At 43.4% G+C, this 25,215-nt stretch overlaps 1 protein-coding gene across 2 annotated transcripts in view; it reads right to left on the reverse strand.

Annotated features, from left to right (window-relative positions):
• PCNX2 (pecanex 2) overlaps nucleotides 1-25,215 on the reverse strand; it is a gene marked incomplete at its 5' end in the record, with an annotated part of 272,510 nt that overhangs the window by 57,112 nt on the left and 190,183 nt on the right. For both annotated transcript variants that reach the window (XM_082673815.1, XM_082673816.1), the window contains one exon: nucleotides 1,675-1,733. In XM_082673815.1, coding sequence (XP_082529941.1) covers nucleotides 1,675-1,733 — 59 coding nt within the window. The remainder of the gene's footprint in view (nucleotides 1-1,674; nucleotides 1,734-25,215) is intronic.

Genomic DNA, 25,215 nt, shown 5'->3' on the forward strand with positions numbered 1-25,215 from the left:
AGGATAGAACGTTTTCTGAGAAGAATGGGTAAACTGGGAAGTCCTCCTGGTCTGTGGTCTCGGGGGTGTTAGAAGCGCTGGGAAGGGCTAGGAGGAAAGTTTGCCATCAGTGCTTTTACTTTAAGAGCATCTTTTCTTTGGGGAGTAAGTTCTGGCTCTGGAAAGTCAGAGGAGCATGGAGTTGCCCCAAAGAGAAAAGGCCTAAAGCAAAGCTCAAGGACCCCTTCCAGCTATTGGAGTAGCGACAGAAGTTCAGGGAAGTTTGAGATAAAGCCTAGAGATCTGAACGGAGCTTCCCTGCTCTGTACCCTTGGGAACCAGAGCATGACTGGAGGTGCAGGAAGGTGCAGAGTGGCCCCAAGTGCATCCGCATAAGGAAGATCACTGATCCACCGCTAAGAAATCTACAAAATAACACTAGCAAACTATGGATATCATTGCTAGGCATTCATGCCAGTTAAAAGCTGAATTGAAATTAGTGCATTTATAACCTAATCATGATGAACGGAAATAACTGAACTGTCCTATGGACTGAGTCAGGTCATGTCGTCTAATAAAGTATCAGTATGCTTAACTTTCTATGCAGATGAAGCCTTCCTGACCTGCCATGCTTTTCATTTTCTATGATGAACCAGCATGCATCCTGAGACACTAATTAGAGATTACTTTGAGTCTCTAGCACTTTTAAAGGAAAGGCCTGAATGAGAGAATTAACTTTTGCTTAATTGTTCAAACTGTTTGACATTCGAATAAAACAAAAGAATTTACACCACTAAAAGTGGAGAGCTTAGAACACCATGACCACGCATCTGTATAATTAGATGAAAATGAGACAAAATTATGAACAACTAAAGGTGCAACACACTATGAAACTGTCCGTATGCCTAATATCAATGGCCCTGCAAAGTTACAGAGTCCCACAGATCCACATTAGAGATACTTATACCCCAACCCATGCCCCCTGAAAGTTGGGCTGACGTAAAGTTAAACAAAAAATAAACCTGTCTCTTCAGGTATTTTCAAGTTCCAAATTATGATTTCAAACTAATTATGTATATGCAATTCAAACATAGCTAATAAGCATGACACAATTCTTCCTAGACAACATTTTTGGCCCAAGGGAGAGAGAGTGAGGTGGATAAAAATACAGAATAGTTCAAATTTGCATACTGATATGAGGAAAAAAGAGGTCGGATGGTTAAAAGTGAAATAGATTGCCGGGAGAAAAAAGTACTTTTCTGGCAGGTAAATCTTTCCATAGCTTAATGTGGTACAAAGTTTCTGAAGACTTCTGGATCCTGGATCCTGGAATTGCTTGCCTTTAAGGACATCATAACACTGACATTTTTCAAAAACAAATTTTGCCGGAAGACTAATACCAAGGTTTATTGTCTATATTCGACGTTTAGCATACACAAACTAAAATGTATTAACAGGGTCATTCAATACTGAAAAGGTATCTAATCATTTCTAAATAATGGAGGAATGCATTTCTAAACCAAATCAGGAGACTTGATCAGTTCTATTTGCACAGTTTTATTTTTACCGTCAGCATGCATTGTCTCCACAATGATTAAAAAATAGTGAGTACTTAATTCCCCTTTTTGGATTGAAGGAATCCACCTACGCAACAAAATAAATAAATCAAAAGAGAGAAGGAAGATATCCTCTTACCTGGATCCTTTTCAATCTGGACCACCAGTCTTGTGTTGGAATTATCCACGCGTCTTGTACTAGAAGGGGGCCACAAAAGGGGAAGAGGTCCTGATTAGATCCCTCCAAATGACAGTTGGCTCACAGAATCAGCTGTGTGAGTGGGAAATGCAGGGGAGATGGAGCTCACATATTAGGGTGTTTGCTCCACTTCGACAAGGCTGTCGGGAGGAGGGGTTGGAAGGGAGGGAAAAATACAGAAAACACACAGAGGGAAGAGATAACTAGTACTTAGGATATGGGAGATTGGCCTTCAATCTTATCAGTTTTGAGCACCCGGTCCACAAAATGAAAGCAAGCATTTGAACGGCCAATGGACTGTCACTCACCTTCAGAACTTCAGAGCAGTGCACACATAGCTACCTTTCTTTTCAAATTGATTCCAGAAAATTCATGATTAGTAGTCTATGTCTCCACCACTTGCTTTCAAGAGTTGGGCCCATTCTTACAGACCCTTCTTAGGCTGAACCACAAGAATAAAAACAGCTCTCACAAGCTTAGGAAAAGCTGGATGGTCTGTAGCCATGGTAACCAGTGGCCGCCAGGACCAGTTTTAAACCTTTTCAGTTATGACAACCCACCTCAACTTACAGCTTTGGTAAGCAAGCCAGCCAGCCCATGGTGGCCCCTTGCTTTTGAAAGTCAGCTGGTGAGGGACAGACTCAGTCCAGACCTCTCAGGGGTCAACAGTCACTCCCCAAGTGACTGCCCTGCAGAGGGTATCAGCCCATGTATGTCTGTAAAATTCACCGGCCCTTGACCTTCAGATGTCCCGAAAACCCTTTATCAGTGCAACAGTCTGCTCTGCTCGGAGGGACTGTGCCGGACCAGCTTTGACTTATTTCAGACATTGAGTGGTGGTCTCGTCATCCTTTGAAGGACGAAATGTGAAACTGACGTCAACCACATGAAGTTGATGATATTCAACTGTTTATGACCTGCAAAAACGGCCATTTCATATGGCTAAACCATACAAGTTTGAACATAATGAGGGTCCGATCTTTACCACGTCTGGCCCCTGACTTTGCCATCCCTCTGCCCTTTGTTTTCTGTGCTCCAGCCACCCTGGCTTTCTTTTTCCGCACCTTCAACATGCCCTGACCTCCTTCTCCCTCCCTCCCTCCCCTGCATCCTTTACACTGTCGTGTCCTCTGTGTGGAAGACTTCCTTTCCAGCTCCACCCACTTTTCCTTGTTGACTCCTCTAAACTTTCCCGTCCAGCTAAGAATCACCTTCTCAGGGAAGCCTTCCTGGAACCCGCTTTGGGTGAGATTCACGTGTGGTGTGCACTTTCATACCTCTCCTTTGGAGCACGTGTCACAGTTACTATAACTACTAAAGCTGACCGTTACCACTTATGTAGCACTTACTCATGTAAGCACTTCACGTGTATGAACTCACTGCATCTTCACAACCACCTTCTTAGATGAATATACATGTTCTCACAGAGCAAGAACCTGAGGCACCGTGGATTAAATGTCCAAAGTCACAGAGCTCGTGAGTGGTCTAGCCGAGATCTGGACCCAGGTGGGCGGCCTCTGGAGCCTTCACTCTACGTCATACTCATCTTTGCGTGTGTCAACTAAAAAAATATATATATTCACAACCTAAAAGTTGAAAGTTATGTTTTATTTGGGGGGAATTTCTAGGAATTCAAGCCAGGGAGGCAGCATCTCAAGTAAACCTGATAGACTGCTCCGAGGAGGCGAGGGGGTAGCCAGGATATATAGAAGTTTTGCAACAAAGGGCAGGGAGTCTGAACGTCATATTGCTAATTAAAGAAAACCAGATACCTCAAGTTAAGGAATTTAGCGCTTTTCTGTGTATGGGCAGATGCTAGAGTCTGGGCTCACTGAAATCATTCCTTTGATGTGTACCTCAGCTATCTCGGGCCAGTATCCTGTGTTTTCACATCCTGAGTTTCCTCAGGGCTCACTGTAGGGAAAGGCTGCAGTCTGATGGCTGCTAGGTGGCAGGTATTCTTTTCCTTCCTGAGTTCCCTCAGGGCTCACCAGCTCACCATCAATTGCTGATGACTGTGAGTGACATCCTTTGTTTACTGACATGGCAGGAAATATTCCATTTCCTTTTCTTTCTTTTTTTTTTAAGAATATTGCATTTATTAATTTGAAAAGTAGACCCAAATACGCAGCAATATTCCATTTCTCACATGATAATTCGATTACATCTGCCTCTTACATCAGACCCTAAGGACCGTGAGGTACCATTTTGCTGACATCTGGCACGCAGCAGTCACTCCATTTGTTGACAAAATAAATGAATAGTCAAAGATAATACTGCTTCTGAAGTGTTTTTCTCTGATAACACCTGCTAAGAAAAACGGAGACTGCTTCTAGATAACATTTCAATGTGATTGTTGACATACTGAGTGTGATTAACTAAATGAGGAGCACTTTTTAGTGCTTAGTCGTGAACTTGTCTCTTGGGAATCAGAGCAGATTAAAAAGATGCTTAGATGCATCTGTATTTTAAATAAATAAGAAAGTTTGTCTTCAGAAAAAAAAAAGTATTCTCATTTCCTCCTGTGTCTCAGATATTTGAGAACCATCTAGGCAGGATCCTATTTGAGTTTTGTAAAACAGACTCTACAGATGGGTTGGAAAGGAGGAATATTCTGTTACAGCTCAAAAAGGCCATTAACCCCAGCACCATGTTCTATTACTGCTTCAGTTTCCTTGCAAATACCCTCAGACGGGCTTTGAAAATAAAAGAGCCTGGGGTGGCAGAAAATAAAGCAAACAACAAAATTCTTTCTAATGAAGGCTGGAATCCCATGTCGGCATAGTTAGTCCCTAAATGGAATTTTAATTTCTCCTTAAGACCCAGGACAAATGGAATTTTCAGCAGCAGAATAAACAATTTTTAAAGAGGGACTGCGCCAAAAGAAAGCCATTTACCAAACTCCTTACGTAATTAAAACACCTTCTAAAGCTATGTTAACTGGAAGGCTATCTTTACAAAAGGCTTTGGCTGCAGAGTGCTAAATTCTGATCAGCGGTAACTAAGCTATGCTGCCTGTGTGCCCCAGGGCCTCTGGCTCGCCACCAGACTCTCTAAGAAGGCCAACTGTCAACCATACTGGGTATTCTGAGCTTATCTCCAGTGCTTTCCTCCTGTAAATTTGGTGCTTACCACTCAAAGGTGCTAATTAGCTCAGTAATTGGATTTCTGCCTTCACGCTCCTATTGCATGAACATCAGTTCTGCTGCTCAGGGAGAAGAAGCGGGCTCCCAACTCATTCCACAATCTCAGGGGAAGTACAGAATGCTGGTGTGGCCCGGTGGGCGTCTGCGGTGTGTGCTCTCAGCCCCTGCCTGGCAAAGCCAAGGCTCATTGCTAGGTCACGCTGTCCTGAGCGCCACAGGCCGAGAGTCTAGTAATATCATTGGTCTTCCCAGAGAAACTGACTTACTCAAAGCATCCCTTTCTTATGATAATACGGCAGGGCTGGTTCCCTCCCTTCAAGCTTTGCCTCCCTAGTCTAAATCCAGCACCTTCTCTCTTATGTGGCCTCATCTGAGGAGCTTAAATAATTCAACAGGAATTTACTTAATTCTACTGCTTCAGGTTCCAGTGTGTCAGCACAGACACAGACAATTTATGGGAGAAGTATTCCCATTTCGGATGGGGAAGTGTGACTGGCTGGAATGCCTGTTGATACGGCAAAGCCAGGATGGATGGACTGTAGTTCTGGGAGGGGGACCAGAGACTGAACCCGCCCGCCCTGGCCAGGCACCAGAGTAGTCACTGGCATGAGTTCTCTTACAACAGGAAGTCCTGGTAAGGAACTCGGAACTAACAAGCCATCACCAACCAGGAGAATTCAGGAAAGGTCAAAAGGAGAGAGGAGACGCCAGTCCATATGTCCTACCAACCTCCCAGAATCCTCCTCGCTGGAATCCATCTTGGCTGAGCGATGCACGGGCCACCAGGAAGGACCCTGAGTCAGAATGATTGGCCAGAGACAACCCGGAAACTAACCCCATCACCATAAAGCCCGAGACTGCGAGCCACGTGGCAGAGCAGTCCTCCTGGGTTCCCTTGCGCTGCTGCTCTGCGCCCGGGCGCCCCTTCCCAATAAGGTCTCTTGCTTTGTCAGCATGTCTGTCTCCTCAGACACATTTCTGAGTGTTAGACAAGAGCCCACTCGCTGGCCCTGGAAGGGGTCCCCCTTCCTGAAGCAGTTCTCTTCATGCTGCAGGCAGCATTAGAGAAATCTGGACATCGAGAAGGTAGCCAGACACTAAAGAAGGACACTGTCACCTTTTAAGTTGAATATATACACAAGTTTCATCCGGGTTGGTATTTTTTGATGATTTTTCCATCTATATTCATAAGGGATATTGGTCTAAGGTTTTCTTTGCTTGTGATGACTCTGTCTGCCTTTGGTATCAGGGTAATACTGGACCCACAGAATGATTTAGGAACTATTCCTTCCTCTACTCTTTTTTGGGAGATTTGAGAAGAACTGATGTGAATTCTTCTTTAAACATTTTACAGGCTTCCCTGGTGGTGCAGTGGTTGAGAGTCTGCCTGCCGATGCAGGGGACACGGGTTCGTGCCCCGGTCCGGGAGGATCCCACACGCCGCGGAGCGGCTGGGCCCGTGAGCCATGGCCGCTGAGCCTGCGCGTCCGGAGCCTGTGCTCCGCAACGGGAGAGGCCACAACAGTGAGAGGCCCACGTAACGCAATAAATAAATAAATAAATAAATAAAATAAACATTTTACAGAATTCCAGAGGGAAGCCAACTCATCCTGGGCTTTTCTTTGTTAGGAGTTTTTTGATTACCAATTAATTCCCTTTACTTGTTATAGGTCTATTCAGATTTTCCATTTCTTTTTCAGTCAGTTTTGGTAGGGTGTGTGTTTCTATGAATTCCTCCAGTTCAGCTAGGTTATCTAATTTGTTGGTACACGGTAGTTCATAGAATTCTCTTTCAATTATGTAATGTTGGTAGTAATATCCCCACTTCCGTGATTTTAGTAATTTGAGTCTTCTTTTTTTCTTGGTCATTCTTGGTAAAGGCCTGTCAATTTTGTCAATCTTTTCAAAGAATCAACTTTTGGTGTAATTTATTATTTCTATTGATTTTCTATTATCTATTTCATTTCTCTCCATTTTAATCTTTACTATTTCCATCTGTCTGCTTGCTTTGGTTTAGTTTGCTCTTCTTTTTCTAGTTCCTTAACATGGAAGACTAATTTATTGATGTGAGATTTTTCTTATTTTTTAATTTAGGCATTTACAGCTATGAATTTCCCTCTGAGCACTGCTTTAGCTACATACCGTAAGTTTTAATATATTATGTTTTCATTTTCATTCATCACAAAATATTTTTTATTTTCTCTTGTGATTTGTTTTTTGCCCATTGGTTAAGTAGCTTTACTTTACACTTCTCTGGGAACTTTCCAGATTTCATCTTGCTGTTAATTTCCGATTTCATTCCATTGTAGCTGAAGAACATATGTGGCATGATTTCAATCCTTTTAAATTTATTGAGGTTTGTTTTATGGCCTAACACATGGTTTATTCTGGAGAATTGTCCATGTGCATTTGACAAGAACGTCTTTTTAAAAACGTTTGCTTTGTAAAATACTCTGTTAAAAGGATGAAAAGACCAGGTACAGACTGAGAGAAAATATTTGCAAACCGCATATCCAACAAAGTGCTAGTATCTAGAATATATAAAAAACCCTCAAAACTCAGCAGTAAGAAAACCAAACCAAAACAAACAAAAAACCCACAAAGAATCCAATTAGAAAGTGAGCAAAGATGTGAACAAACAATTCCCTGAGGAGGACATACTGATGGCAAATAAGCTCAGAAAAAGACGTTCAATGTCATAAGTCATTAGGGAGATGAAGATTAAAACCACAGTGAGATATCACTATACACCCATTAGAATGGCTAAAGTATAAAATAGTGAAAACATCAATATACTTGCAAGGATATGGAGAGACTAGACCCTTAAGCGTTGCTGGTGGGGATGTAAAATGGTGTCGCTCCTCTGAAAAAAGTTTGGCAGTTTCTTTAAAAAAACTACCATGGGACCCAGCAATTATATTCCTGGGCAATTATGCCAGAGAAGTGAAGACTTATGTTCACCCAAAACCCACAGACAAATGTCCCTGGCAGCTTTATTCATAATAGCCCCAAAACTGGAAGCAACCCAGATGTCCCTTAGTGGGCGAGTTGTTAAACAGACTGTGGTTTCCATACTATGGGATACTGCTTAGCAATTAGAAGGGGCAAACTGCCGACATACAACAACCTGGAAGAATCTTCACTGAACTACAGTGAGTGAAAACAGCCAATCCCACGAGGTTTAAACACTATATGATTCCGTTTATATAAAACTCTTGCAATGACAAAATTATAGAGTTGGAGAACCGATTAGTGGTTGACAGGAGGTAAGAAGGAGGGAGGGGCAGAAAGGAAGAGTGTGTAACTATCTAAGGGCAGCAGGAGAGGTCTCTGTGGGGATGGACTTGGTCTGTATCTTGACTGGACCAACATCAATATCCTGGTGATCGTTTTACAAGACGTTAACACATGTAAATTGGATAAAGAGTACATGGGGAGATCTCTTTTTATTCTTTCTTTCAACTCCATGTGAATCTATACTTAGCTTTTAAAAAAAAAGTTTAATTAAGAAAATCTCCATAGCTAATAGCAGGCCTGAATTCCGTGACTACAATGCATTCGTGTGAGATTCTCATCTCTCACCCTAACTTGCTTGCGTCACAAATTAGGATCACTTCTCCCGTTTCAGTCAGAAAAATCCAAGACTCTCCAGCACTCCAAATACAGGAGAAGAAGTCCAACTATTCATTCACTGGGAAGTCATAAATATTTAGGGGGTGAAAAGTGTTTCTTCTCTTTCTGCAAATGCAACTAATAAAAACAGTAATAAAAAAATCTAGCTGCATGTGGTTGGGCAAAGAGTCAGCCAGATGGGGAACTGAAAAGATGGAGATGCAGAGGACTGTAGCAGATTCGTAAGGATTAAATGACCAGGGTGCTGCTGGGTTTTTCCCCAGGATTAACGTGAATGATTTAAGGTTTTGACTTCTGGGTGCTATAGCCTCCTGGTAAAAAGAGGCCCAATATCACGGATTTGACAGTGTTTTATTTAGAGTTCCGGGTGTTATTTCTCCTGGGGATGAAGACACATTTATTTTTTCATTAGTTACCACTGGTACACACAGAATTTGGATCAAGATGAGCACACAGCAAAAAGAAACGTCAACCCTTGGCAATGGGACTGCAGGATTTTGCAGTGACATGCGCAGCCCTGATGAGTTACATCTAGATCCTTCCGTTTTCACAGCCACTTGTGTCAGGAGAGACACAACTCGAGAAGACACGTTCTCCGAACATGAAGCCTGTTAAGACACGGTGCTGTTTAGTCCTCAAGGGACGTGGCACTTATTAAAATCACACCAGCTCTGCTTTCCGCTGAGATGGACTACACTCTTCCTTTGCTATTTTATTCGCTCCTAAAGTATAACATTGTACCTCACCCGCACTCGGTCTTCAGATCTGTTACAAAATCAAGTTCAACTAAAAGGATGCTCCTAATTCTACCATCACCATGTGGCACCTGGTCAAATCAGTTACACTGACTAAAATTATAAATAAAGGTATTTATGCAGGTTTGACATCTCATGTTTGCATTTTTTTTTTTCCTTTTTTGCAGTACGCGGGCCTCTCACTGCTGTGGCCTCTCCCGTTGCGGAGCGCAGGCTCCGGATGCGCAGGTTCAGTGGCCATGGCTCACGGGCCCAGCCGCTCCACGGCATGTGGGATCCTCCCGGACCGGGGCACGAACCCGTGTCCCCTGCATCGGCAGGCGGACTCTCAACCACTGCACCACCAGGGAAGCCCTCATGTTTGCATTTTTAATGATGGTGTACCCTATGCAAAATAATTCGGCCTGGAAACAATACACAAACAATAAGGCAGGGGAACCCCAAGAATAAGACCGCAACTTTACGTTGATAAATCTGATTTCTGTTTCTCACTTGCTTTATGACTTATTAAATTATTGAGGGATGTAAAGGAGAGAATCACATAATCCTTCTGATCCTCAGTTTTCTGAGTGCATAAAATCGCAACTAAAACATAGCACTTTTGGTAGGAAATTAAAATACAGAGTCCTTTCTATGGCAGTCTACTACAAAACTAAACTAAGAATCACTTTAACCTTGTAAAAGGCCTGTTACCCAGGGTCATCATGATTGACAATGGACGAACAGAAAATAGTTTTGATATCACCACATCAGTACTTTTTAATGGGGAAAAAGAAATAGTATTTTTTTTATCCTGACAGTGTTTTTCAAATTTGATTTTAAATATTAAAATTGTGTTGAATCTTGGCTCTGGGAGCACAGGGACCAGAGTCAACAGAAAATGAGTTCATTCACCTCCTCCAAGTGTCTGCCACCTGCCCCAGCTTTTCCCCCAGACAGTGTGACAATGACAAGAAAACCTCCTCGGAAGGCTTCCCAAGTGGCTCTCCTTTGCTCATGATAACTTTAGCTAGAAAGCTAGCGTTCTATTATGTTTGGATGGCTCTTAAAATTAATACTTTTTAAAATTTCATTTTCTATGCAATTTTCTTTAAAATCCACTAAGAACTTTCTCTCCTTTCTCTCAAACCTCAAAGTACGCCTCTCTCCAAAGCCTTCCCTGTCTCTAGGAAATTAAGCTCCAACCACACAACCTCCAAAACAAATAATTTTTTAAAATGTAACTCAGTAAGACATTACAAATCAGAAAAAGAATATAATACATTAAATTGCTGTTATTCTTATCGGGTAATATTTTTTCTAATTCTCATGTATGCGATTATTTTTCCATTATTGGTCATTTTTCATTTAAACAAGCCTGATAGGGAGCATCTGTCTACTTAATTGCCTTTACAGAGAGAGGCAAACACAGTAATCCAGACACGAAAGAGCATTCTAAACCCTATGGAGTGATGATAGCAGAATGTTTCCAAAGCGACAAGGAAAAAAGAGCACAGCTTCCTATGTTCACATAACGCATTAATTTCATTCATCAGCCAATAGTACCATGAACCAAACAGCAACCACATGCAAAGCCTGGGTCAGGTCTTGGCTTTCAATAGTGAGGGACTGAAGCCAGCCTTGGAAATACGCTCAGGGTTTTGTGAATGAAAAGTGGCACCTGCCATACCAGTAGACAAAGGATGTGGCAGCCACCGAGCCATCACATCACAGCCGCCCCGACGGTGCGCCCGGAGGGAACTCAGGATGGAAGCAGGACGCCCACCACCAAGCCCTCAGCCGCTGCAGCCACCTCCAACCCTATGCCCTGAGAGGACTCAGGATGGGGAAGCACAGGACGCTGGCCCCAGATAGCTGAGGTGCATATCCAAGGGATGATTTCTGTGAGCGCAGACTCTCTCATCTGCCCATATAGAGAAAAGCGCTCTATTCCTTCACTTGAGATGTCTGCTTTGCTTTAATTAACAGTAACCCTTTGATGTTCCGACTACCTGGTTTTTCTTGCAAAAACTCCTCTATATCCTGGCTCCCCCCTTACCTCTTTGGAGCCATCTGAGAGGCTGACTTCAGGGCTCTGGGCTAGGGGCATTGCATGGAAGAACAGTAGGGCCCCTTGGGGAATGAACTCTGAGGAGAAGGCAAAAAAAGGAACAATAAAACCAAATACCAAGAACCTTCAAAAAGGATTGTATGACCTATAGTGACAGGTGATATCACTAATACTGAAAGCTTCCTACATTAATTTTTCTGGCAAAATATTCTTTTACAATATAGTATATGCTTCCTAGGTGTAGGGGTGGTAAGGGAATGAGGCCAAAACGATCCTGTCCCAACACTAATATCTTCTAAGGGTGCATTAGCAAGAAACACAGAAGTCCTCAGAAAGTCCTCAGAATAAAACATAATTCTCAGCTTTTCAGTTGTGCCTGTTTTCAGTCGACAGTAACAAGATTAAAGAGCGCCCCCTACCCCATGACTGCAATGGTAAGGAGTGAGTCTTAAGCTAGAGCCTGAAATGCATTGGTCCCCCAGGACTCAGAGGGGTCACCCCACAGCCCATATGGGTCCTCCCATGTCTCTGTCGGCAACGGGGACGGCGTGGCCAGTCACGTGCACTTAGCGTGCTGGCTGGTCACAAGCAAGGCCTTGGAAAGGGCTCAGGGCTCTTGGTGCTGGGGAGTGAACCCTCACTGTGCAGATACCTCCATCTGCCCAGAAAATCTCCTGCGCCAGGACCGTGTGAGCCCTGCGGTAAAAGGGCTTGAGGCAACGCAGATTGAAAAGCTGAAGCCTTCTGCCTTCCTTTGTTTAGAATCAATCAATCCCATCTCCAACACATCCTTAAAAGCTGAAAAAGCTGCCAGGCCTGAGAAGGGCTCTGCCCTTGTGCTGTGCTAGGCTGATACTCCCTGCGACCACCCATCAGCCGGACTCTGCCACACAGCCTCACTCCTGGGTGACCTTGACTCCCGGGTGACCTTGACATGTCCAGTCAACAGCACCAGACGGCCGGAAGCAGGTGGGCAGGTGCAGCCCTTCCGGCAGGCGCCTGGTCAACTTCCCTACTCTGCACTTTCTAGATTCCGTAACTGCTCAGCAGGATGGCACAGGACTCTGAGTAAAATTATGTACTGCAGCATAATGAATAATAAGCTCAAACCAGCGCTATCTGAGAAATTCCACACACTGGAGTTCCTCAAAAGCGGCATGCTTCTGGAATACATTTGCATAATCGCTCATCACCACACCCAAAGTGCCAACCCTTACCCCTGGGTACGTGTGTGTGAGCTTTCTCATCCATCAGCAAAACAGCAGGATGGGGCCAAGTTCATCATTTAGTGTTGCAGACATAACAGCATTCAGACATAGACCTGGGTTTCCAGTTGAGCAGATCCAAGGCAGAGAAGGGAGGTGGAAGGACTGATGAAGACACAGGGTGTATCAGCCAGAGAGCGAGGGAGGCTCAGACTCCTGTCTGCCACTCCACCCTTCTCTGGAATTCTAGACTATTTAGACTCACAGAATTACGGTGCTAAAGGTCTTACCTTCGTGCTGTCATCCCTCCAAATAGAATTATGAAGGAAGGATCTGTTCGATAAAAGCCATCACTTGCTCTTATTACAAGTCTCTCAATTTCAAGTGACAGAAAACCCAACTGGAAATGGTTTAAGCAAAATCTGGAACTCACTGGTTCACACAGCTGAAAGGTCAATGGAGCCCAGCTGGACTCAGGGGCTAGGATGCATGGTGTCATCAGGAATCATCCTCCACGTCCCTCGGCCCTGCCCATTTGCTGTGTTCTCAGGCCAATTCACACCTCATGGGGACAAAAAGGCTGCCAGCAGCATTAGGCTTGCATCTCACACTATGAAGCCCGGTGGGAAAGATGATTCTCCTCCCCTGCAGGCCTGCCACATCCCAAGTCCCAGGCAGACACAATCCTTCTCTGGAACTCTGGGTTTCACACTTTGCCTTTCTCTTGCCTTTTTGGCCACGGTCTCACCTGCTCGTCTGTTTCTTGCTTACCTGTGGCCTGAAGTCCAGGAAAATGTTTATGCAGGGCTCAGTTTTACTAGAGTGGAATGAAACGTGAGGCAGGCTGCCGGCTGTACATCACAGACTCAGCCCACGTGTCCCCAGCCGCCTGGCTGAGATCTACTGACACTAAGCTCTGAGCTTCTGTGGCTCTTCAGTCTGCCTGGTATCTCCACTTCGTGCTGCATAACTAAGAATGTTTCTTGCTGGCTTCTCTTCACCTCTATCGCTTTTGGAAAGTTCGAGACTTGGTCCGATTTCCCACCCTGGCTGTGCTTGTAAGTCCCGGAATGCACTGCCTCCTCACACGTGTCCTAAACCGTGTCAATCCCGAAACACGCCTCGTGGATCAATAGACACACATGTGGAACCTCAAAGTGACTCCCAGGCATTTTTAAATTGCTCAGAACTCCCAGATTCATATACGCATCAGCCTCGGAGTCCCTTCCGGGGGGAGGATTCCCTAAGACCTTCCATCAGCCCCCAGGAAAAGTGAGGGCATTTCCCGATCCATCTCACAGGCCTATCAAGTTACTTAACAGCCCCGCAAGGTCTGGAACCTGGGCACCCTGGTGCCTCACGTCATTGGTGGTCCTGGGTCTCTCAGTGAGAGAGGCTCCCAGTTCCCGCTCTGGAAATACCAGAGGCAGCAGGCCACACCAAGGGGCCGCCCCTCTGCCTCCCTGCTCAGGGTCCGGGGCTGCGGAGAAGCAGGCGGGGCTGCAGCTCCCGGCCGACCGGGACCTCGGGGAGAAGCACCTCGGCACCACGCTCAGGAATGCGGGAGCATCGCAAGGTTCGAGCAGAATCAGCAAAAGACAAACTCGCCGGCGATGGTCCACACCTGGCCAGGTGGCCCCTCACCACCTCCTGCCGAGCCTGTGGAGGGGCTGCAAGGCTCCTGTGGTCTAGTCATCAGTGAGACAGCTCAGCAAATGAACTGGAGAGTGGCCTTGGGAGAGTCGTGTTGGTTTTGACTTGGGTCACTTTGGACCTGCCTGAGGGCGGAGGAGAGGTTTGGGACCAACGTCTGCTTCTGAGGAGGCGACAGGGCGCATGGCCACCTCTGCCACACCTGCCGCTGCCCCCCACAGAGAGAGGCTGCGCAGATCTCCTCTAGGGACCCAGAGAAGGCCTTTCTGGAGTGAGGCACACAGGGACCCCGGGCCCCGGGCTGCAGCCGCCTTCCCTTCCAGACGGGCTCTCGAGTCAAGAGCAAATGCTTTCACTGACAGTCACTGGTTTTTTTGTTTTATGGGTTTTTGGTTTTTTTTTTTTTTTTTTTTTGCTGTGGGAGATATTTTGAGAGGCTTCGGGACACAATGGAGAGGGCTTGAAATAAGGCCAGACCTGGTTAATATCTTGGATCGGCCACTGCCTTATTCTGTGACTTTGGGCAGGTTACTGAACTTCCCTGAGTCTCCTTTTTCTGATCTGCGAAATGAGAAAAATGAAATTGTACTTCCAAAGTGGGTGTCAGGATGGGAATGAGTATGTCTGAGCAGGTGAGCAGGTGTTCACTAAATACAAAAAGACGACGATCACTCCTGTTACTGCTGCATCGTTCCTACTGCCTTTATTACATTTAATAGTAACATATCCAGGGCCCAACACACTCCTACGTATGCATCCGAGAGCTCTAACAGCCCTAAGACATCTGATAAGGGAGCTTCATGACTTTCTCTCCACAGTAAATTTGTCCAGGTGCTCTGAAAACATATCCATATAAATTGGGGGGTAGCTTAATCGCGAGTTGAAATATATAAATCCCTCCCAGCATACCTGCAAATTTGAATTACGGTGCTGCATTTTACTATTAACACACAAGCCATATAAGCTTCCTGCTTTATACTTAAAAAAGAATGCCTTTTGAGATGCTCAATGCTTTGCACAAAGATCTACAAACTATGCTTAAAACAGCTCACTGGGAAGAGAATATCCAGCAAAATCCTCCCCATTCTGAAAAAGGCAGAAAATAAAGCGTGAAGTTGAGAATTCCTTTTTCTGACTGCCTGAACCAAGTCAGGCATCCATGGCTCTGTACAGCTCATCATCATTAGCAAATCATGAACGAAGACCCAGATGGTGACAGGCAAGCCCACGTGCACACAGCACAAGTGAGGGGGCTCGAGAGATGATGAAGGACAGCGGTGACATCGACCTCTAAGGACTGGAATGTTGAGTTAAAGCCAAGAAGTTGAGAATTGATAGAGGAAATGTAACTTTTGGCTTTTCAGTAAAACACACATGCATGAGAGTGGGATGATGAAGACTTGGCTTGGTAATACCTGAGTAAAATAATTGCGAGGGTTGCAATTTTAAGAGGCATAAATGAGAGCAGAACACAGGACTCAGAGGAAGTAACAGGTCCCCCTACCATGAGCTGAGTAGGTGACACCTGGAGCAGTCTAAGGAGGGCACAGCCAGGGTCAACCCAGGTAACAACTGGATGAGGACGGCTGAGATGCTCAAGGTCTGGACCATTTCACACAAAACACAGATAGGACTGTTAAGCCTGAAGCAGAGACCTGAAGGGAAGGAGAGCTGCCTTCAAACTGGTAAAGGACGGAATGTACAGGAGGCCCCAGGATGCGGGTTGCTCCAGGATCAGCAGGTGTATCCAGGTGACTGGGGTATCCGGGTCATGCCACAAGGAGCAGATTCAGAGCAACCAGAGCCCCAGCTGTGACTGACAAATACCACACGGGCTGCCCAGTGAGACACAAGTCCTGCTCCACCCCGAGTAGGAGGAGGTCGCCCTTCTGTGGACGGTCCAGAGGGGATTCTGTAATTCCAAGGGTCCATGCTAGTCTCTCTTCTATATTACAGACCCAGGAAGGGGCTGGGAAGTAGCACAGTAAGACCCATGAGAGCTCAGAGACTGGCTGAAGTATTCTGACCATCTCTTTTGTTGTTTGATAAACCACAAAAGAGTGGCACTCTGAAGATCTTGTTTTTTCCACTAAGGCAGCTGTGATGCTCAAAGGACAGGACCTGGGCTCTGGGACTGGCTAAGGCCTCAGAATAAACACAGCACCTGATGGTGAAGACTAGTATTTATGGGGCATCTCACGGCACGCTGGTTGTGGATGTGATGCTCCGTGGTCTACACGTGTATTCTTTCATGGGTTGACTGTGTTCTGCCATTTCAGAAATGATTTCAGGTAGGTTGCAAGGATACATAACATATGTCTAGACTTAACGGAATTAAAAGTTGAAATGATAGCACCCAGAAATATAGGGAAGGAAAACAAAATGGGCACAGGGTTAATTTGGTGTTCATGACTTCTGGGAGGCACATAGAGACCGTCATCCCATTTTACACGAGTCCACTGAGGCTCACAGGCTGAATAATTTCCGAAAGTCAAACACCTAACCGAGCATACGGGCTGGGATTTTATTCAAGGTCTGACTGACCGCAAAGCTGGTGCTTTCTGAGGGAACGTCATTGCCTCAGGGAGAGCTGAGGATGAAGTGACACAGATTATCTTCTTGCTGACTAGGCTGAGACCAAGGGCATGGAATGCAGAGTCGAGTTTTTTGCAGACCAATCACATGGAATGATTCCTATCTTAAAGCCCAGCACGGTGGCCCACATACATGCTTACCGTATACTTGTTGACAAGGATAACGCCCAGAACAATTGAACATTTTAAAACCAACCCAGAGGATATAATAGAAATGTAACAGCCAGGAAGCTCTATTTGCCCTTCAGGTAGCTGCTATGTGTGTCTCCTCATAGCTATGGTATTTAACATTTTATAGAAGACTTTTGATGTCTGAAAGCAAAGTCATTGTTAATGGGATTTTTCCTTCTTTAGGGCTGAAGACAGTTGACTCCTTTAGGAGTGAGACACTGGCTAAGATAACCAGGGCCATGAGTCACATATATACTTTCCAGCCTAAACATCTGTTTCACGTTAATAACAAAGTTTGGTTATTTAGCAATTGTTTATATGTAAAGAGAAGGATGATGAATCACAATATCACAATGTGTTTCTAAAGCCTCCTTTCTAAAGGAGGCACCGCAAGCTGGTGGAGGAGTAAGACGTGAAGATCACCTTCCTCCCCACAAATACATCAAAACTACATCTACATGTGGAACAGCTCCTACAGAACACCTGCTGAACGCTGGCAGAAGACCTCAGACCTCCCAAAAGGCAAGAAACTGTCCCCACGTGATCCAGGGACAACTTCCCCGGGAGAACGCACGGCACGCCTCAGGCTGCTGCAACATCACGCCGGCCTCTGCCGCCGCAGGCCCGCCCCGCACGCCGTGCCCCTCCCTCCCCGCTCCCGGCCTGAGTGAGCCAGAGCCCCCGAAGCAGCTGCTCCTTTAACCCCGTCCTGTCTGAGTGAAGAACAGACGCCCTCCCGAGACCTACATGCAGAGGCCGGGCCAAATCCAAAGCTGAACCCCAGGAGCTGTGAGAACAAAGAAGAGAAAGGGAAATCTCTCCCAGCAGCCTCAGAAGCAGCGGATTAAAGCTCCACAATCAACCTGATGTACCTGCATCTGTGGAATACCTGAATAGACAACGAATCATCCTAAATTGAGGCGGTGGACTCTGGGAGCAACTGTAGACTTGGGGTTTGCTTTCTGCATCTAATTTGTTTCTGGTTTTATGTTTAGCTTAGTTTAATATTTAGAGCTTATTACCACTGATAGATTTGTTAACTGATTTGGTTGCTCTCTTCCTTTATTTTAACATATATGTATATTTTTTTTCCTTTTCCTCTTTTTGTGAGTGTGTATGTGTATGCTTCTTTGTGTGATTTTGTCTCTATAGCTTTGCTTTTGCCATTATTCCTAGGGTTCTGATTGTCTGTTTTTTGTTTTTTTAGGGGTTTTAAGTATAGTTTTTAGAACTTGTTACCATTGGTGGATTTGTTTTTTGGTGTGGTTGCTCTCTCTTTCTGTTTTTATTTATTACTTTTTAATTTTTAATATTTTTTACTTTAATAACTTTATTTTATTTACTTTTTTCCTTTCTTTCTTTTTTTTTTTCCTCCCTTTTCCTCTGAGCCATGAGGCTGACAGGGTCTTGGTGCTCTGGCCTGGTATCAGGCCCGAGTCTCTGAGGTGGGAGAGCCGAGTTCAGGACATTGGTCCACCAGAGACATCCTGGCCCCATGTAATATCAAACGGCAAAAGCTCTCCCAGAGATCTCCATCTCAATGCCAAGACCCAGGTCCACTCAACGACCAGCAAGCTACAGTGCTTTGATACCCTATGCCAAACAACTAGCAAGATAGGAACACAACCCCACCCATTAGCACAGAGGCTGCCTAAAATCATAATAAGGTCACAGACACCCCAAAACACACCACCGGACATGGTCCTGCCCACCAGAAAGACAAGATCCAGCCCCATCCACCAGAACACAAGCACCAGTCCCCTCCATCAGGTAGCCTACACAAACCATTGAACCAACCTTAGCCACTGGGGACAGACACCAAAAACAATGGGAACTACGAACCTGCAGCCTGCAAAAAAGGAGACCACAAACACAGTAAGTTAAGCAAAATGAGAAGACTGAGAAACACACGGCAGATGAAGGAGCAAGGTAAAAACCCACAGGAACAAACAAATGAAGAGAAAATAGGTGGGGCTTCCCTGGTGGCACGGTGGTTAAGAATCTGCCTGCCAATGCAGGGGACACGGGTTTGAGCCCTGGTCTGGGAAGATCCCACATGCCACGGAGCAACTAAGCCCGTGCGCCACAACTACTGAGCCTGTGCTTTAGAGCCCGTGCACTGCAACTACTGAAGCCCGTGAGCCACAACTGCTGAGCCCACAAGCCACAACTACTGAAGCCCATGTGCCTAGAGCCCGTGCTCCACAACAAGAGAAGCCACCACAATGAGAAGCCCGCGCACTGCAACTAAGAGTAGACCCCACTCGCTGCAACTACAGAAAGCCTGTGCGCAGCAACGAAGACCCAATGCAGCCAAAACTAAATAAATAAATAAATTTATTTAAAAAAAAAAAAGAAGAAACTAATACTTTAAAAAAAGAGGAAATAGGCAGTCTACCTGAAAAAGAATTCAGAGTAATGATAGTAAAGATGATCCAAAATCTTGGAAACAGAATGGAGAAAATACAAGAAATGTTTGACAAGGACCTAGAAGAACTAAAGAGCAAACAAACAGTGATGAACAACACAATAAATGAAATTAAAAATTCTTTAGAAGCAATCAATAGCAGAATAATGAGGCAGAAGAACGGATAAGTGACCTGGAAGATAAAATAGCGGAAATAACTACCGCAGAGCAAAATAAAGAAAAAAGAATGAAAAGAATTGAGGACAATCTCAGAGACCTCTGGGACAACATTAAACTCACCAACATTCGAATTATAGGGGTCCCAGAAGAAGAGAAAAAGAAAGGGACTGAGAAAATATTTGAAGAGATTATAGTTGAAAACTTCCCTAACATGGGAAAGGAAATAGTCAATCAAGCCCAGGAAGCACAGAGATTCCCATACAGGATAAATCCAAGGAGAAACATGCCAAGACACATATTAATCAAACTATCAAAAATTAAATACAAAGAAAAAATATTAAAACCAGCAAGGAAAAAGCAACAATTAACATACAAGGGAATCCCAATAAGGTTAACAGCTGATCTTTCAGCAGAAACTCTGCAAGTCAGAAGGGTGTGGCAGGACATATGTAAAGTGATGAAAGGGAAAAACCTACAACCAAGATTACTCTACCCATCAAGGATCTCATTCAGATTCCATAGAGAAATTAAAACCTTTACAAACAAACAAAAGCTAAGAGAATTCAGCACCACCAAACCAGCTTTACAACAAATGCTAAAGGAACTTCTCTAGGCAGGAAACACAAGAAGGAAAAGACTTACAATAACAAACCCAAAACGATTAAGAAAATAGTAATAGAAACATACATATCGATAACTACCTTAAATGTAAATGGATTAAATGCTCCAACCAAAAGACAGAGACTGGCTGAATGGATACAAAAACAAGACCCATATATATGTTGTCTACAAGACCCACTTCAGACCTAGGGACACATACAGACTGAAAGTGAGGGAATGGAAATAGATATTCCACACAAATGGAAATCAAAAGAAAGCTGGAGTAGCAATTCTCATACCAGACAAAATAGACTTTAAAATAAAGACTATTACAAGAGACAAAGAAGGACACTACATAATGATCAAGGGATCAATCCAAGAAGAAGATATAACAATTGCAAATATTTATGCACCCAACATAAGAGCACCTCAATACATAAGGCAAATGATAACAGCCATAAAAGGGGAAATCGACAGTAACACAATAATAGTGTGGGACTTTAACACCCCACTTTCACCAATGGAAAGATCATCCAAAATGAAAATAAATAAGGAAACACAAGCTTTAAATGATACATTAAACAAGATGGACTTAACTGATATTTATAGGACATTCCATCTATTACAAATGGAATTACATTCCATTTGTAATCCCAAAACAGCAGATTACACTTTCTTCTCAATTGCTCATGGAACATTCTCCAGGATAGATCATATCTTGGATCACAAATGAAGCCTTGGTAAATTTAAGAAAATTGAAATTGTATCAAGTATCTTTTCCAACCACAGCGCTATGAGACTAGATATCAATTACAGGAAAAAATCTGTAAAAAATACAAACACATGGAAGCTAAACAATATACTACTAAATAACCAAGAGATCACTGAAGAAATCAGAGGAAATCAAAAAATACCTAGAGACAAATGACAATGAAAACACGGCAACCCAAAACCTATGGGAGGCAGCAAAAGCAGTTCTAAGACGGAAGTTTATAGCAATACAATCCTACCTCAAGTAACAATAAACATCTAACATAAACAACCTAACATTATGCCTAAAGCAATTAGAGAAAGAAGATCAAAAAACCCCCAAAGTTAGCGAAGGAAAGAAATCATAAAGATCAGATCAGTAATAAAAGAAATGAAGGAAATGATAGCAAAGATCAATAAAACTAAAAGCTGGTTCTTTGAGAAGACAAACAAAATTGATAAACCATTAGCCAGACTTATCAAGAAAAAAAGGGAGAAGACTCAAATCAATAGAATTAGAAATGAAAAAGGAGAAGTAATAACTGACACTTCAGAAATACAGAGGATCATGAGACATTACTACAAGCAACTATATGCCAATAAAATGCAAAACCTGGAGGAAATGGACAAATTCTTAGAAAAGCACAACCTTCTGAGACTGAACCAGGAAGAAATAGAAAATAGAAACAGACCAATCACAAGCACTGAAATTGAAACTGTTATTAAAAGTCTTTCAACAAACAAAAGCCCAGGACCAGATGGCTTCACAGGCGAATTCTATCAAACATTTAGAGAAGAGCTAACACCTATCCTTCTCAATCTCTTGCAAAATATAGCAGAGGGAGGAACACTCCCAAACTCATTCTACGAGGCCACCATCACCCTGATACCAAAACCAGACAAGGATGTCACAAAAAAAGAAAACTACAGGCCAATATCACTGATGAACATAGATGCAAAAATCCTCAACAAAATACTAGCAAACAGAATCCAACAGCACATTAAAGAATCATACACCATGATTAAGCAGGGTTTATCTGAGGGATGCTAGGATTCTTCAATAATGCAAATCAATCAATGTGATACACCATACTAATAAATTGAAGGAGAAAGACCATATGATCATCTCAATAGATGCAGAAAAAGCTTTCGACAAAATTCAACACCAATTTATGATAAAAAATCCTCAGAATGTAGGCATAGAGGTAACTTACCTCAACATAATAAAGGCCATATATGACAAACCCACAGCCAACATTGTTCTCAATGGTGAAAAACAAACAATTTCCACTAAGATCAAGAAAAAGAAAAGGTTGCCCACTCTCACCACTCTTATTCAACATAGTTTTAGAAGTTTTAGCCACAGCAATCAGAGAAGAAAAAGAAATAAAAGGAATCCAAATCAGAAAAGAAGAAGTAAAGCTGTCACTGTTTGCAGATGATGTGATACTATACATACAGAATCCTAAAGATGCTACCAGAAAACTACTAGAGCTCATCAATGAATTTGGTAAAGTACCAGGATACAAAATTAATGCACAGAGATCTCTGGCATTCCTATACACTAATGACGAAAAATCTAAAAGAGAAATTAAGGAAACACTCCCATTTACCATTGCAACAAAAAGAATAAAACACCTAGGAATAAACCTACCTAAGGAGACAAAAGACCTGCATGCAGAAAACTATAAGACACTGATGAAAGAAATTAAAGATGATACAAACAGATGGAGAGATATACCATATTCTTGGATTGGAAGAATCAACATTGTGAAAATGACTATACTACCCAAAGCAATCTACAGATTCAATGCAATCCCTATCAAACTACCAATGGCATTTTTCACAGAACTAGAGCAAAAAATTTCACAATTTGTATGGAAACACAAAAGACCCCAACAGCCAAAACAATCTTGAGAAAGAGAAACAGAGCTGGAGGAATCAGGCTCCCAGACTTCAGACTATACTACAAAGCTACAGTAATCAAGACAGTATGGTACTGGCACAAAAACAGAAATACAGATCAGTAGAACAGGATAGAAAGCCCAGAGATAAACCCATGCACATATGGTCACCTTATCTCTGATAAAGGAAGTAAGAATATACAGCGGAGAAAAGACAGCCTCTTCAATAGTGGTGCTGGGAAACCTGGACAGCTACATGTAAAAGAATGAAATTAGAACACTCCCTAACACCATACACAAAAATAACCTCAAAATGGATTAAAGACCTAAATGTAAGGCCAGACACTATAAATCTCTTAGAGGAAGAGATAGGCAGAACACTCCATGACATAAATCACAGCAAGATCTTTTTTGACCCACCTCCTAGAGAAATGGAAATAAAAACAAAAGTAAACAAATGAGACCTATTGAAACTTAAAAGCTTTTGCACAGCAAAGGGAACCATAAACAGGACGAAAAGACAACCCTCAGAATGGGAGAAAATATTTGCAAACGAAGCAACTGACAAAGGATTAATCTCCAAAATATACAAGCAGCTCATGCAGCTCAATATCAGAAAAACAAACAACCCAATCCAAAAATGGGCAGAAGACCTAAATAGACATTTCTCCAAAGAAGATATACAGATTGCCAACAAACACATGAAAGAATGCTCAACATCACTAATCATTAGAGAAATGCAAATCAAAACTACAATGAGGTATCATCTCACACCGGTCAGAATGGCCATCATCAAAAAATCTACAAACAATAAATGCTGGAGAGGGTGTGGAGAAAAGGGAACCCTCTTGCACTGTTGGTGGGAATGTAAATTGATATAGTCACTATGGAGAACAGTATGGAGGTTCCTTTAAAAACTAAATATAGAACTACCATACGACCCAGCAATCCCACTACTGGGCATATACCCTGAGAAAACCATAATTCAAAAAGAGTCATGTACCACAATGTTCATTGCAGCACTATTTACAATAGCCAGGACATGGAAGCAACCTAAGTGTCCATCAACAGATGAATGGACAAAGAAGATGTGGCACACATATACAATGGAGTATTACTCAGCCATAAAAAGAAACAAAAGTGAGCTATTTGTAGTGAGGTGGATGGACCTAGAGTCTGTCACACAGAGTGAAGTAAGTCAGAAAGAGAAAAACAAATACCGTATGCTAACACATATATATGGAGTCTAAAATGGTTGTGAAGCACCTAGAGGCAGGACAGGAATAAAGACGCAGACAGAGAGAATGGACCTGAGGACACGGCGGACAGGAAGGGTAAACCGGGACGAAGTTGAGAGAGTAGCATGGACATATATACACTACCAAGTGTAAAATAGATAGCTAGTGGGAAGCAGCCGCATAGCACAGGGAGATCAGCTCGGTGCTTTGTGACCACCTAGAGGGGTGGGATAGGGAGGGTGGGAGGGAGATGCAAGAGGGAGGGGATATGGGGATAGAGGTATATGTCTAGCTGATTCAGTTTGTTATACAGCAGAAACTAACACAACCATGTAAAGCAATTATACTCCAATAAAGATGTTAAAAAAAAATACTCTGACATAAGGGGATTTATAAACACCAGGCACTGTTATTATAGTGCATTTGCTATTGCTGCCTATAAGTTAAATGGAGACAGCAGGCAGGACTCATCAAGACCAATTTTAAAGACCTTCTTAGTTAAGAACAGTTTAATAGTGCACAGCCTGACGGTAGTGAATGAAATCCAGATTACGATTTCCTTTCCCTTTTACATAATATTGTTGGATTTAATTCATTTAAGAAATAGTTACAGAACATTTTCTGTGTGCGTGACCCCGTAGGGACACAAAGATGAATAAAAACAAGTCCAGGCTTGGAGGTAGAGTCAGTCCACACCAATCCTTGGTACAATGTACTGATGGTCACAGAGCAAATTTATCTTCCAAAGGTGACCACTACAGTACCTCTCATCCGACAAGTGCTTCCTGAACCTTCCATTCATCCATCAGGAGGTGGAATATGATACCCCTCTTTGTGAGTCTGTGTGTGGGTGGGTGGAAGTGGAGGGAGTGGGGGAGGGAAGGGCACTCGGTGAGAAGGGCACAGCCGAGGGCGGGCTGGGAATGAAAACTGCACAATATGCGATGTATGAAATAGTACTGTGGGAGATTAGGACTCAGGTGAGGTGGGTCTATATTTGTGCTCCTATATGATAGCCTCGAGTCACATGCGGCTACTTAAATGTAAGTGAATTAAAATTCAATAGAATTAAAACCTCAGCCACACTAGCCCTGTCCCAAGCGCTGGGAGGGCTCCCATATTGGACAAGGTAGATAGAGCATTTACATCAGTGCTGGGCTCTGAGGTACGTCTCCTTGTCGCCCAGGCAGCAGTG

The sequence above is a fragment of the Grampus griseus genome (assembly GCF_964374135.1).
Source record: "Grampus griseus genome assembly, chromosome: 16".
NCBI classification, from domain to species: Eukaryota; Metazoa; Chordata; class Mammalia; order Artiodactyla; family Delphinidae; genus Grampus; species Grampus griseus.